The 16,163-nt window shown below is 37.6% G+C and overlaps 1 protein-coding gene and 1 pseudogene across 2 annotated transcripts in view; one reads left to right on the top strand and one right to left on the bottom strand.

Moving 5' to 3' along the window:
• SOS1 (SOS Ras/Rac guanine nucleotide exchange factor 1) overlaps window positions 1-16,163 on the bottom strand; it is a 145,731-nt gene that overhangs the window by 82,527 nt on the left and 47,041 nt on the right. For both annotated transcript variants that reach the window (XM_004765523.3, XM_004765524.3), the window contains exon 2: window positions 3,361-3,486. In XM_004765523.3, the coding sequence (XP_004765580.1) occupies window positions 3,361-3,486 (126 nt within the window). The remainder of the gene's footprint in view (window positions 1-3,360; window positions 3,487-16,163) is intronic.
• On the top strand, window positions 13,105-13,203 carry LOC123391822 (annotated as a pseudogene).

Here is a 16,163-nt window from a genome sequence, read left to right as displayed (position 1 = left end):
TATAGTACAAGACATCTAGAAAGAGCTGAATTTGAGTTTGTAATGTAATCAAACCAGGAAATTCCTGGAATGGCATCTAACATCAGAAGGATAAGCAAGATGAGATCTGTAACCCTATTCTAATACAGTAGGCACAAAGTTGGGTGATGCATATTATAAATACTGCTACAGAACCTAATTAGGAGCCAAAAGAGCAATTGGAACTGGAATTGCTCATGAAAAGAGTCAGGCAACCAGTTCTATTCAACATCTACTCTGAATACCAATGTAATTAAATGCTTACAGGAAATCATGAATATAAGATAGCTGACCTCATAACTCAATAAGGAAAAATGGGATAACAATGTATGAAACCTACTTTGAATTACTTAAGAAATCAAAGTGAATTATTATTCTGTTGTACACAATCTTTTCTATATCCACAACACCCATAACACAATATATCTCAATATCTCTTTGCTTCAGCAGAAAATCTGGATCTCCCCTGAAGACTTCTAGAGCAAAAACTGCCCTTGTCCCAAAACCCACTTGACGGTAAATTTAACATCTTTTCCACTCCCCAAGCTTTTCTGGGTCATGTAAAATCTTGCCATCATCCTGTGTGACTTTATCATCTATATTAAGGACATATAAAATACCCTGGCCCCTTAATTCCTTGAATACCTCATCTTGGGGACCTTGGCTTCTAGCCCAGCTGCCATGACATGGCCGCATTCTGCTTTGTAACTGTGTTACTGAGGAAATCTTAAATTCCAACAACTTTGTCTCTGATCCCAATCTCTTCTTTTAATTCTCTCACTCAGGTATTCTAGTGTTATCAGTTCTCTGACCTTATTGGGAAATCCAGTACCCTAGTTCCCTGCGTGTTTTTCCCAGTTTACTTGCCCTCTCCTGGCAGAATGGCTGAGTTGGAATGTACATCCAAATGCTTAGACTTTCTGGGTTAGAGTCTTGGCTTCACTACTTATTAGCTGTGACCTTGGGCAACGGCAATTTATTTAGCCTCCCTGTGCTTCAGTTTCCACATTTATTCATCCAAAATGTATTTCCTGAGTGCCTTCTCAGTGCCAGACATTGTTCTAGGTGCTAGGAATTCTGCAGTCAGCAAGGAAAGTAACCTTGGAGTTTACATTCTAGTAAGGGGGAAAAAACAGTTTTATTAAAAACTGAATAAGGGATGTCTGGGTGGCTCAGTCGGTTAAGCTGCTGCCTTTGGCTCAGGTCATGATCCCAAGATCCTGGAATTGTAACCTTGGAGTTTACATTCTAGTAAGGGGGAAAAAACAGTTTTATTAAAAACTGAATAAGGGATGTCTGGGTGGCTCAGTTGGTTAAGCTGCTGCCTTTGGCTCAGGTCATGATCCCAAGATCCTGGAATTGAGTCTCACATCGGACTCCTTGCTCACGGGGAGCCTGCTTCTCTCTCTGCCTCTGCCTACCACTCCGCCTGCTCGTGCTCACTCACTCTCTCTCACAAATAAATAAATAAATACATAAATATCTTTTAAAAAAATAATAAGTTTTTTTAAAAAACTTTAAATAAGGGCGTCTGGGTGCCTCAGTTGGTTAGGCGACTGCCTTCGGCTCAGGTCATGATCCTGGAGTCCTGAGATCAAGTCCCCACATCAGGCTCCCTGGTCAGTGGGGAGTTTGTTTCTCCCTCTGACCTGTCCCCTCTCATGCTCTCTCCCATTCTCTATCTCTCTCTCTCCCCCAAATAAATAAATAATCTTAAAAACAACAACAACAACAAACTTTAAATAAAACACAGATCATAGAAGTGTTTAGAACAGTGTATGATACTACAGCAAGCACTCATATAGCAGCCATTATTATATTTCACATTTTTTTCTCTCTAGTTTGGGTTTTGTGATCCTCTTTTCAGAAATTTCTCTTTGGATATGCTCAAATATCAATACCTCAGCCCCCTGGGGAATGACACAGGGCCTGGGGTATTTAGATCTATCTCCTACCCAGCCACTGTTTGTGATAAAATCTTTGTTACAATCTTATGTGTGCTGGGTTCTGAAAGTTTATGAGGCACTGCTATTATCAATTTGCCCCATTCCCTGGCCGACTGTTCCATCGTCTATCCGCCATGGTGAAACACCATTCAACTCAACTACCTTTCCCGTGCTCAGGTTTGAGTACTACAAAAGATATGTCAGAGAAACCCAAAGATTTGTACCCGTATACATTCAAGGTTATTAAAGTCAAATGATCCTAATCATTACCAGAATATTTTGTATTTCCAGTTCTATCTCCCATTTTTCTGTGGTTGGGACCTTCAAACCTTCTTTCTTTTTTTCTCAAGACTTAAAACTCCTTCATTTGCCCCTCATGGGAAGCTGATCCATACGCCCCAACACCCATGTGATTAGCTGGCTCCTTTTATGGCTTCCCACATACCCTTTATGCACGGCAGATCACATAATGTTATTACTCATATTCCTATCTGTATTTCCTCCAAACCAGAAACCCTAAAAAGACAGGGGCCATGTCATCTTGGTAAGAGACTGAAAAACTTCCTAGATTTTTATGTTTCCTTCTCCTTCCAATTGGTGGAAGGAGTTCACTTACTATCTAAAATACATGTAACAAGTGAAGATCAAGAGTTCAACTGATACATTTTTTTAAATTTAAGTAGGATTTGACCTTAAGTAAATTAAAATACTTAAGTAAGGGGCCCCTGGGTGGCTCAGTGGGTTAAGCCTCTGCTTTTGGCTCAGGTCATGATCCCAGGGTCCTGGGATCGAGCCTCACGATGGGCTCTCTGCTCAGCAGGGAGCCTGCTTTCCTTCCTCTCTCTCTGCCTGCCTCTCTGCCTACTTGTGATCACTGTCAAATAAATTAAAAAAAAAAAAAACTTAAGTAAATTAAGTTTTTAAATTTAATTTAAGTGGGGCTTGAACTCACAACTCTGAGATTTAAGACCTGAGCTGAAATCAAAAGTCAGACACTTCATCAAATGAACCACCTAGCCACCCCTAAATGAAATGTTTTTTTAAATGACAGTTGGCTTTAAAAACAAAAGAAACATTTGAACATATTCCACTCTTAAAGCTATGTGTGTGTATAAAATTCTTGCATCAAGAAGTAATGTTTGGAGGCCAAAAAAGTTCTTTCCAGAAGAAAAGGAAAACATGGAATAACAGGACAGCTAAAACATACACAGATTATCATATACCCAATACAAATTTAGAGTAAATCCAGTCTTCATTTTTTTAATACCACGTATAAATTTTGTGAACTTGAAGATCGAACTCTTTCACTGGTATTAGAATAAGTACACAGATTAGATGTGTGTGTGTGTGTGTGTGTGTGTGTGTGAAAGTAAATAAAAGGCAAAATTTAACATACCTCTACATCTGAAGCACTTCGGGGCTGAGCTTGGCATAGCATATTTAATAACTGCAAAATTAATTCTTCAACATATTGAAGAGCATCATCACTAGACTCAAGAGTTGGATGAACTTGCCCCTGGACCTATAAACAAAAAGCAAAGTAATTAAAATGTAGATTTGTACGCAAGAACATGATCTGGCTTCCAGGTACAAATCTAAATGTCATGACCCAGAAGTCTGGAGTTCTCAACCTTTTTCCCAGCCACATACATCATATATGCTTTAACATGCCCCTGGAGACTGATACCTAACTGCAAATTTCAATATATATATTTTTCTTCTTAAACAACAGTTACCCTGAGGTATGGGAATGCAGAGAGGGTGGGAGAGGCTAAGCTGGGAATAAAAAATGCAGTTTATATGGTTTCCATCAAGAACCAGTGGTGGTTAGAACATTTACTCAATATACTGCTCGGGCAAAACTGACCTCCAATGGCCCTACGGCCTTTGTTTCACTCTATTTTCCCTACTAAATGATAAAATCCAACAGGGGCTTTCTTTGACTCACCAATGTAACACCAGCACCTAGCACTGTGCAGGACACATAATACAAACCTGATAAATGTTTGCTGAATATAAAGTCACCTTATCTCAAAGGACACAAAATGGTCACTTTTGACAATCTGTGACTGTCTGCTTTAGGAAGATAACTTGGTGGTCACTCATTCATAAATGCCTAATAATCTTTATTTTTGTATTTTTAAAATTAACATATAATGTATTATTTGTTTCAGGGGTACATGAGTCCTGTGATTCATCAGTCCTACACAATTCACAGCACTCACCATAGCATATGCCCTCCCCAAAGACCGTCACTCCGCCACCCCATCCCTCCCACCCTCCTCACTCCAGCAGCCCTCAGTTTTATTCCTGACATTGAGTCTGTTATGGTTTGTCTCTCTCTCTCTGGTTTCACCTTGCTTCATTTTTCTCTCCCTTTTGCTAGGATCCTCTGTCTTATTTCTCGAATTCCTCCTATCACTGAGATCATATGATAACTGTCTTTCTCTGATTGACTTATTTTGCTTAGCATAACACCCTCTAGTTCCATCCACATTGCAAATGGCAAGATTTCACTTTTGATGGCTGCATAATATTCTATCGGGTGTATATGTATACACACACACACACACACACACACACACAATCTTCTTTCTCCATTCATCTGTTGATGGACATCTAGGCTCTTTCCATAGTTTGGCTATCATGGACAATACCTAATTATCTTTACTTTCATTTTCCTCAACCATTTCTTTGGAGCCCATCAGGCCAAGAGCCTCTGTAGAACTTACATTTTAATAACCAGCAAGATAGTGTTTACCTACATCCTCTGCCACTTCACTATGGGTTGCAACTATTCCTTACTTTTATTTATATTTTTAGATTCTACTTATTCATTTGAGGGAGAGAGAGAGAGGGAGAGAGAGAGACAGCATAAACACAAGCAGGAGTGGCTGGCAGAGGAAAGAACATAGAAAGTATGTAGAAGGAAGGAAGGAAGGAAGAAGTAGACTCTCCACTGAGCAGGGAGCCCCACATGGAGCTCAATCCCAGGACCCTGGAATCATCACCTGAGCCAAAGGCAGATGCTTAACCAACTGAGCCATCCAGGCACTCCTATTCCCTACTCTTAAAAATGGCAGAAAAGGGCGCCTGGGTGGCTCAGTGGGTTAAGCCTATGCCTTTGGCTCAGGTCATGATCTCAGGGTCCTGGGATCGAGTCCCACATCAGGTTCTCTGCTCAGCGGGGAGCCTGCTTCCTCTTCTCTCTCTGCCTGCCTCTCTGCCTACTTGTGATCTCTGTCAAATAAATAAATAAAATCTTAAAAAAAAAAAAGGCAGAAAAATCAGTTCCAGGAGACAGACAATGTAAGTTTTAAAATATGTTCAACTTTAGAACAGCAGCAGAGCCTTCTTTGGAGGAAAGAAGCATGCTGGCCAAGAGCATGTGGTATGGTCTGTCCTACTACACATCAGCAGACAGGGTATGACAGCGTCAGTGTAGGGGGACATTTTAATAGACAGTATACTACATAGTGAACTTCTGAAATGTATGTTAAACATACACAGAGGACTGCTTGGGTGGTTCAGTCAGATAAACATTTGATTTGTGATTTTGGCTCAGGTCATGATCTCATGGATTGAGAGATCAAGCCCTACATCAGGCTCTGCACTCAGTGGGGCATCTGCTTGGGATTGCCTCTCCCTCTGCCCCTCCCCCACTGTGTGCACTCACGTACTCTCTCAAATAAATAAATCTTACATAAAGTTACATATATATATACATACATATGCATTTAAAATACTTATTAAAGAAAAATACTTTAGAGGCTAATAATACAACAACTCACAACTGTAGTGGATAGTGCTTCATCAAGTCTAAGGTTTAAGGCAATTTATTATTGTTTTATAGAAGAAGAAACCAAGCTCCAAAAGGCTTAAATCATTTGTCCAGTCATTTTTGGTTATGTCTGTTATAGCAATTACCAACTTGACTGTAAGTGATTTGTTTATCAATCTCTCCACCCTGTTAGATGACTGAATGGATGGACAATTAAAATAATGGTTAGTCTGGGTTTAGAGCCCAGAATTCATGTTTCTCAGCTCAGCGCTTGCTATTCTTCATTCCATCATACTCTAAAGTATATAACTAGTGTAAACTTACTCCCCTTCAACACTTTACAAGACCAAACCCACCTTTCTGTTTTTAAACTGGAGCCTGGCTAATGTTTAGTTAATTCATTTATCTGAGTATAGGTGACACACAAGGTTACAATGGTTTGAGGTGTACATCAGTGATAGCAGTGTTGCCTTCTCTACACCTTATGCTATGCTCAAAGTGCAGGTGCCATCCGTCACCACGTTACTACAGTATCACTGACTATACTCCACATACTGTGCTCACATTCCCTTGATTATTCATTCCACAACCAGAAGTATCTCCCATTCCCCTTCACCCATCCAGTCCATCCCCCTACCTCCCTTCCCACCAGCCACCATCAGTTTAGTTTGTTCTCTGTATTTCAGGTCTGATTCTGCTTAAAAGTTTTATTTTTATTCATTGAACTGCATGCACCCATTGGCTTAAATTGTCTTCTCTGTTTCCCTTCATGGCTGATTCATCCTCATTTATCAATGAATCCTAACAGCACATGGTACACTTTTCATGGGGGTCTCTCAGTCAAGTCTTCATTTTTAAAATTCTCTTTTCTCATCAGTGGCACAATCTATTCTACCTCTCTTATTTTTCCATTTTCTTGTGAAGTTCCTTATTTTCCTCTACTCTGGATTCTACTGTCATTTGTTTATTCCCTTCTTCTATTCTTTCCCCCAATCTCATTAGTTCTACATCTTAAACTATAATCTATCCAGATGACTGCAAAGCTATCTCTAATCCTGACTTCTCTCCTGAGTTTTAGACACACACCTCAAACACTTGCTAGATATCTCTACCTATCCTATCAAAATCTCTAATATGACTTGGGAAGAAAAAGGAACTTTTAATTATAAAAGTACTTAACAAGAAAAACTATGTCTCAGGGCACTTGGCTGGCTTAGTTAGTGGACCATGTGACTCCTGATTGCTGGATTATAAGGTTCAAGCCCCATATGGGGTGTAGAGATCACTTAAAAATAAAAAATAAAGGGGTGCCTCGCTCAGCTGTCTGCCTTCAGCTCAGGTCATGATCCCAGGGTCCTGGGATGGAGCCCCACATCAGGCTCCCTGCTCGGTGGGAAGTCTGCTTCTCCCTCTCTCACTCCCCCTGCTTGTGTTCCCTCTCACGCTGTCTCTATCAAATAAATAAATAAAATCTTAAAAAAATAAAAAATAAAATCTTTTAAAAAGCCCTTATAAGAAGGAAAACTGTATCTCACACATAGAGCTAAATTTAAGAAATGAAAGTACATTTTATTTTTTTAAAGATTTTATTTATCATCTGAGAGACAGTCAGAGAGAGAGAATGCATGAGAGGGGAGGGTTAGAGGGAGAAGCAGACTCCTTGCTGAGCGGGAAGCCTGATGAAGGGCTTGATCCTGGGATTCCAGATCATGATCTAAGCTGAAGGCAGATGCTTAACTGACTGAGCCACCCAGGTAGCCCAAAATGAAAGTATATTTTAGAAATCATAGTATAGCAGCCCCTGTTTTCACAAGATGTTGTACTGGAAACCATAGCTATAATTGGGGATTACATTCCTGTCCAAGGCTTCAGAATCACATGAACTATACAGCTATAGATTTACAAAACCCACAGAATTTTAGAAATAAAAGGGACTTTAGAAGTCATTTAACTCAGCCCCACTATTTAGCAAATGAGAAAAAGGAAAATACCTATGAATGGGTATGCTATAAATACTAGCAATGTTATAAATACTGAAGCTGGGCCTCCCGGTGTCTGGGCCATCACTCTTTCCACTAAACCCCTGACTGTCAAATTTGGAGTCTGAGGAGTATCCTAGTAGCCCCATCAGCATAAGGAAAATACCCACAAACTGCATCTAATCACCTGGTGGGCTTCCACAAAACACTTGGCTTGAACGTATGCTGTCACACTTTAATAAACGTTGACAAGTAATAAATGCAAAGGCACCACTATAAATCTCTATAATCTGAAAAGGTATAATCATTTTCATTCAAAATTACAAATAAGGTAAAATTTATGAAATTATAAATATACTGAATATCCAACATACAGCTAAAATGCTAGAGATAATATTCAAATAAAAATACTTATGAATTTTTTTTAAGATTTTATTTATTTATTTGACAGACAGAGATCACAAGTAGGCAGAGAGGCAGGCAGAGAGAGAGAGAGAGGAGGAAGCAAGCTCCCTGCTGAGCAGAGAGCCTGATGTGGGACTCAATCCCGGGACCCCAAGATCATGACCTGAGCCGAAGGCAGCGGCTTAACCCACTGAGCCACCCAGGTGCCCCTCAAATAAAAATATTTAATCAACAATAAATTTAATTAACTTTTAAAAATATCAGAGCCCTCTGAGGTTTAGGTACCTCGGGAACACATTTTAGAAAGTGTTCTGGAAAGTGCAAATTAATCAGATTATTTTTAAAAATGTTGTTTGTTTTTCAAAGAAACCCATGCAAACAACATAATTCTTCACTAATATATCTCCACTTCCAGCTGCTCTTCAGGTTACACTTGATGCCGAAGCAATTCAGACTATTTGCGTTTTGCTAAAACATGGCATGCAGTTTCACTCACCGTTCTCCATGCCTATCATTCATTCTCTTACCCTTTTATCTGCCTGTCTGACTTTCAAAGCCCAGGTCTCACCTCATTTGGGAAGACTTCCTTGTTTCTTGTGTCTTTCTAAGGGAGAATTAATCTCATTCATTCAAATGATTTATTGACTCTATTAAGTATCAGACTCTGATAATGTTGGATACACAGTGATAAGCCAAAAACAGTCTCTGCTTATAGGGGCCTTACACGCTGCTAATGCTTGTACTGGATACCTCTTTTTTGTTATCAGTTTGTCATACTGAGTTATAATTACATGTTCCCTTGTCTACTGGATGGACAGTGATAATCTAATTGGGCAGGGCCTTGTTTATCTAGTTCTAGAATCATATTTTCTTTGCTTTTCCCTCTAAATCCATGACATTCATGGTATACTCAAAGCCTTAGGGTTGCAAGGGTGAAAGGAATAAAATAGCTTTCTTAGAATAAAGACTGAAAAGGGGTAGTGGTAAGGCTAGAGTTTGGATGATTCCAGGAGCGTAAACTCCTTAGGAGAAACCATTCAACATATAAAGACAGAACTAAAATAGATAATTATGCAGAATCAAATAAACTGTATATAACTAGAGTGGTGAAATGCTATGGTTTAAACAAACTTGATACTCATAAAGTTTTAGAAATTTAAATTCAAACTGTTTTATTCACTTATGGTTACTAATAGCCAAATAAAACCTATTAGGTAAATTAATCACACAAAGAATTAGGCTTAAACAGAAAATAATGCATGATGCCTGCTGTTCTTCTAAGTTTCTATTAACCTTTACCATATCTTAAATCTGTCCAATTAGAATTACAAGGTTCGTTCATACAAGAGACTAATAAGTTATATTACTTCCTTAAAAAAATAATACTTTAAAACCTCCAACTGAAAAGCATGGACAACAGTAAATGTTTCAAGATAAGAACACCAATTCCTGAAATACAGACTTTGCTCTTTATTCTTTTAAGGAAGATGCTGTTAAGAGATTTAATGAGCAGACAGAAGTAGTATTGCATTTCCTGTATAGACAGAACAAAAAACACTTCTTTTCTTGGAGATAGTGTTACAGCTAAAGTGTTCCATTCCATTTAAGTGGTACTCAAGGTATTTAATAGGTCAAATGATCCAAATTATTGAAGACCATACAGAAGAGGTTACCCTGCCCAATCTTATGACAGCCTTCAGAAGTCATCTAGAGCTGATATTCACTGAAGATGTATAGGGGGGGTGTGTGTGTGTGTGTGTGTGTGTGTGTGTGTGTGAGAGAGAGAGAGAAAGAGAGAGAGAAAGAGAGAGAGACCAATTATAATAAGCATTTAGAATTGGGTTTATACACTAGATGTGGGTTTTCCCATACATACGGTTTTTTTAAATATTATATTTTATACTTACATTTACTGATATCAAAAAGTTCATATATTTTTAAACATACAATTGGGTAATTTAAATAAAGCAAATGTAAGAACTTCACTAAAGAATTAATGATAGCCATGAGTAAGAATTTTATATGATCATGAAAGTGAGTAATTCTTTTAAGGTAGAATCATCCTATTCAACAAAAGATGACACATGGAATTTTAAACATCCTTGGGGCGCCTGGGTGGCTCAGTGGGTTAAGCCTCTGCCTTCAGCTCAGGTCATGATCTCAGGGTTCTGGAATCGAGCCTTGCAGCAGGCTCTCAAAGAGCCTGCCTCCCCCTCTCTCTCTGCCTGCCTCTCTGCTCACTTGTGATCTCTGTTTGTCAAATAAATAAATAAAACTTAAAACAAAACAAAAATGTACTTTAAAGACTTCCTACATCTATCTTAGAGATGGTCCATTTTGTCTCTACTGGTTTCTAACAGATTCAGAAGCAACTTTGTGGGCTATTATTGCCAGATTTTGTGGAATCTGAAAAAACAAAGGGATCAGGTCTGTATCAATCCCTAGTTGTCCGATACAGGAGTCTTCTCAGTGTATTCAGCAATCCCCTGGGTAAACTGCCAGAAAACGCTACATTGAACTCTGATGAATTTTTCATAGGCTTTTCTAGCTAATGGCTCTCTGAAGAACGAGAAAGGCTTCTAGAGTGTATTTCATCCTATCTTGAGCCCAGATCGGCTACTTTGATTTATAAATATAACAGAATACAAAATAAAACTTGTATTCTCAAAATCTTTGCCATAGCAAATAAAGATTTGGAGGGTTAACATTTCTTTCTTAGTGTTACAAATACACTAGATGTGTATTTATTTAGCTAACATTTTATGTTTTGGGTGCTTATCTTTCCTCATTCATAGATTTAAAAACCAAAGCAAAAATTCTTTGTAAAAAAAGTTAAAAGAGACAAAAATAAAACAAATCAGAGAACTTAAATTTTTTCTATAATTAAGTTGACTAAAAATGTTTTCTCATTTCTTGGAGACTGTTAATTAGCTTTTAGTCCCATATATGTAACAATCTTATTTTTTCTTCCAGAGTTCCTCTTATTTGCAGGGGATGCAAAGAGGAATAAGGACATAACATCTACCCTCACAAAGAGTTCAGCTCACAGAGGAGCTAGACATGTACACAACTGAATTAACATAGTGTGATGGGGCTAAAATGGAGTTATATATAAGGTACAGCGATGACAAAAAAAAAAAAAAAAAGAGTGACCTTGCTCATGGGTATGAGGAGAGTATCAGAAGTATCAGAAGTCTTCCCAAGTGGGGCGCCTGGGTGGCTTAGTCAGTTAAGCTTCCAACTCTTGATTTTGGCTTAGGTCATGACCTCAGGATTGTTAGATCAAGCCCCATGTTGGGCATGAAGGCTGCTTAAGAGTTTCTCTCCCTCTGCCCCTCCCCACTCCTCCAGCTTGCACCCTCTCTTAAACAAAAACAAAACAAAACAAAAGTCTTCCCAAGGAAAACACACAAGAACTGCAGCTTATAAAGGATGAATAAGGTGTGAAAGGCAGCACATTAGGAGGCAGGGCTTTTACTAAAAAAGCTAGCATATAAAAAATTATAGAGGCCAAGACCAAATGATATGTTGGGAGAACTTTAAGAGCTGGCCCAAAGAGCGCATGTAGGGAAGGCTAAGCCTGGGAAGGCCCACTTGTGTTTAATCCTAAGAAGTAGGGAAGTTACCAGGGAAATAGAGTAATTGAAAGGTTTTAAACAAGACACTGACATAATTATATCCCTTTGCAGAAGAATTTCTCTAGTATCAGTACGAAGAATGAGTTGAAATGAAGATTAGGTTGAAGGAAGCAAAACTAGTTGGAAGGATGCTACAGGGTCTGGAAAAAGAAACAGTGGAGGCCTAAACCAAGGTAGAAACACTGGAGGTGGGTAAGTAAGGATGTGTGTTTGGATAACTATTTTGGAGGCAAGAACCACCAACTTAGTAAATACTAGAAGAGGATTTTTAAGATTTTATTTACTTATTTGACAGAGTAGGCAGAGAGACACGCCAAGAGAGGCAGGAAGAAGGCTCCCCACTGAGCTGAGAGCCCAATGTGGGGCTTGATCCCAGTACCCTGGGATCATGACCTGAGCGGAAGGCAGAGGCTTTAACCCACTGAGCCACCTACGTACTCCAAGAAGAGGATATTTTGCAGAAAAGATAAGAAATTCAAGTTGAACTCCTCAGTTTAAGGTTCTTGTATTATAGTGAAACAAAGCTGAAATTTTTTATCAAGTGGTTTAAAATTTTTATTGTATTTAATTTTTTTGGCTGTAGAGAGTTATTTCTCCTAGTAGTGTTTCAAATACTCAAGTAGCAAAACTACCTAACTACTGGGTTTTTATGGCTGAGATATATTTACTTATTAACCTATTAGCTGTCATAAGTACAGGATGTGAAGAGGGCTTTTTAAATGGATATTTGCAAATAACTTAGTCCCAATTGTCAAAATTTTTTTTTTTTACTAATGTGAAATGATTACAATGAATTAACTGCAATAAGTAAAAATTATTTAAAACTACTCATCACATATTTGGCCATGTGAGCAAAATATAAATAAATAAATAATCTGAGAACTTGTGTACACTATAGAAGTAGCCTTGGACTACTACATATAGCCAAAAAAAAATGCACGTACAAAAATAATAAAGATAACTTCAACTGTAACTTTTACAATAAAAGCAATGAAAAAAGATACAGCTAACATATAGCAACAACTTTAAATTATAGGAAATACAGTTACTGAAAAGTTCTATCTCATACCATCTGAAGAAATTTTCAATTATAGTAGGAAATATTCACACACAGAATTTTTAAAACACATACATATTTAACCCTTCATTCAAAACCACATTGTAAATGACATTATAAACCTGGGACATCTTATTGTATCAGAAAGCAAGGAAGCTCTCAGAGGTGAATGGGTCTTAACAAAACAAAACACAGGAATATTATGAAAAGGTTCCTCACTTTCAAAATATGGGCTAATTCAAAAACCAAATCTATTGTAACTATCGGAAATACACTGACTGTGCTTGCTTCAGTAGCACATTTACTAAATTCGGAATGATACAGAGACGATTAGCATGGCCCCTGTACAAGGATAACTCATGAAATACATTGAATCTATAAAAACCAAGGAGGTCAAAAGGATGTTTTAAAAAATACCAAACTCATTAAATAGCACTGAAAATAACTGGGGCACCAATTCTTAATCCTGAAATAATTAATATACATCTTTCTTTTCCTGTCCAAACTATACTCTGGGATAACCAAAAAATCCAAATTGATGAGGAATTCTTCCTTACAGAAGGATTCCAGAGAACAAATGTAAAAGGAATGCAGAACAAAAACCAACCATCTGCAACTTGAACAACATAAATTCAGACATTAATCACCAACAGATGAAACCATTATATGAAGAGTTAATCTTTTATAAAGAAGGGCTAAGGTTGTCACTTGAGAATCCCCTGATCAATCTTAAGTTAATATCACTAAAACTGAAGCCACACTTGATGCAGCATAAAGCCACAGCACCACCTGTGGAGTAATCTTGCCAAAAAAGCTAAAAATAAATCCAATCAAGATTCAAAAGCTAACTTCCATTTATAGAAACTATGACACGTATTAAGTTAGATATTACCCCAAGGAAGTAAACAGAAAAATCCAGAATGTTGAACATCTTGAATGACAACTGACCCAGTTCCTGCAATAAGTCAACTGGGAGAGAAGGGTCTGTAAATTAAAGAAAATTCAGAGACATAACAACTACATTTAATATACAGTCCTTGTTTGGGGCTTTTTGTTGTTGTTGTTGTTTGGGGCTTCTGATTCCAATAAGCCAACTGCAAAAACACTTCTCAAAAAAATGGATGAATCTGAGTTTTGACTGGCATTATTAGCGACACCAAGAAATTGTTAATTTTGAAAACTATGATAATGGCATTGCAGTTGAATGAATATATAAGAATATGTAAGAAAAAAATGCATGTTGAAATACACAGGGAGAAAATGACCTCTGATGAACATGATTTGCTTTAAAGTACTTCAGGAAAGATAAAGAGGCAGGTGGATGAAGAAGTAGATGTGGCAAAATCTAGGTAACTCTAGGTGACAGGCATATGAAGATTTGTTCTGGCTACTTTGTGTAGGTTTTAAATTTTTCATTTAAAAATATTGGAGTGGAATATAAAAATACTGCATATCACCTACAGAGACTCTCACCAATGCAAATTCACCCCACTCCCACTATTCCCTTTGCAAAGATCTGGGGTTAGGACCCACAATCTGCATCTTTAACAAAATACCTCAGAAGATTCTTTCAAGGGATCCCGAGATCACACTTGGAAAAATATTAACACAGAAGAAAGAACTTCAAAGTCAGTCCTAAATATATCTGGAGATATTAAGAGGGGGGTTGATAAAAGGTCTACAACCTGATCTGACTTTTGAAAAATGAATGGAACTCTTCCAGGTGAATCAATGAGGAAGGCAATCTGGCAGGAATGCTGTAAGTAAACACACAGAGATACAAGAGTACATACTGCAGTTTAGGAAATAGCAAGCAGTTTGGTATGATTAGAATATAAGGAAGCATGATGGGAAGATGGTAGGAGGTGAAGTGAGCAAGAGATATAATGTAAAAGATTTCTGTAGGCCATGCTAAAAAAATTACTACACTCAATATATCTGGTGCTAAGGGAAATTTTACTCTGTATTCTAAAAAGTTCAGTTATTGGACTTTAGAAACAAAATGTCCATGACTTGAGGACTATTTGTGTCTTAAAAGGGTCTTGGTAAAAAGACCTTTATTTTTTCTTAAGTTTTATTTATTTCTCTTTACCCCATGTGGGACCTGAACTCACAACCCCTTGACAAAGAGTCACATGTTCTTCCAACTAAGCCAGCCAGGCACCCCAAAAAAGACCTTTTCATAAAAAAGACAAGATATCAATATCATAGTTACCTTCAACTAAGTTCTCTACCCTGTCCATGACCTAAAATGAGACCTTAAAAAAAGGTACTAAAATTAAATGTTCTCAAACAGAACAACAAAAATCAAACAATACACCTACATGTTACCATTATGTGCATACAGTAAGTACCTATGTATTTCCTAGTTCAGTCCACTAAGAGGGCCTAAAGGTACTTATACATACCTCACTAACAAGGAGCACATTCAGTGCCCTGATCTTGGTTCCTAACATCAGTCTCCAAAAGAGAAAGAAGCGTTCTTTAGAGACATGGCTGATTCTAGGTCTGGGGATGGGAATATACAGAATGAGCCTAGAGCATACTGCAGTATTAGAAAGGGAAAAGTGCCCCAAACCCAAAAGTGTAGAGCATGTCAAAAAGTCACAGAGTGGGGAAAAAGAAGGAATGAAAGAAAGGGAAAAACATGACAGGAGTCAACATGAAAGACTTCCCAATGATCAAAGCTGATAAAATTTGAGCAAGAAAATTATAATCCGAAGTATAAAATAAATATCCATGAGCGCATTCTGATACAGATACAAACAGATATATGAAACAAATATAAACTTATTTTCCTAAATAAAGGGAAATTGTCTATTTGTCTATTTTCATATCTATATGAAATATAGTTATTTTCATATCTATATGAAATATAGTTATTTCCTTTATATATATATATATATATATATATATGCAACTACATAGTTACTCCCTCCCCTATCTTTTCCATATTCTTTAGAAGTTGCGGGAGGGATATTTAATACTATACGCTTCAGTTACAATCCAGTTCCATATAATATGTAAAAGATGTGGGACGGAGGATTAACTTTATTGTGGATAAAGCTAAGAAACACTACCTTGGCCCTGTGATCAAGGTTAACATCAACAATGACAAGTCATGTTTATAACATGTACCTTTGATATGCTATAACAAAAAATGGCAATTTACCTCTGTAGTTTTCTTACCAAAAAGCTATGACCTCAGTCTAACCATGAGAAAAGCAATGGACAAATTCAAATTGAGGAGCATTCTGCAAAAAACATGACCAGCACTTCTCAAAGTCAACAAGGATAAGGCAAGTCTGAGAAACTGTCACAGACCAGAGAAGGCAAGGG

This window comes from Mustela putorius, unplaced genomic scaffold, assembly GCF_011764305.1.
Source record: "Mustela putorius furo isolate JIRA1106 unplaced genomic scaffold, ASM1176430v1.1 tig00000281_pilon_pilon_pilon, whole genome shotgun sequence".
NCBI classification, from domain to species: domain Eukaryota; kingdom Metazoa; phylum Chordata; class Mammalia; order Carnivora; family Mustelidae; genus Mustela; species Mustela putorius.
The sequence above is the reverse complement of the archived record's forward strand: the minus strand, read 5'-3'. Positions and strand labels throughout refer to the sequence as shown.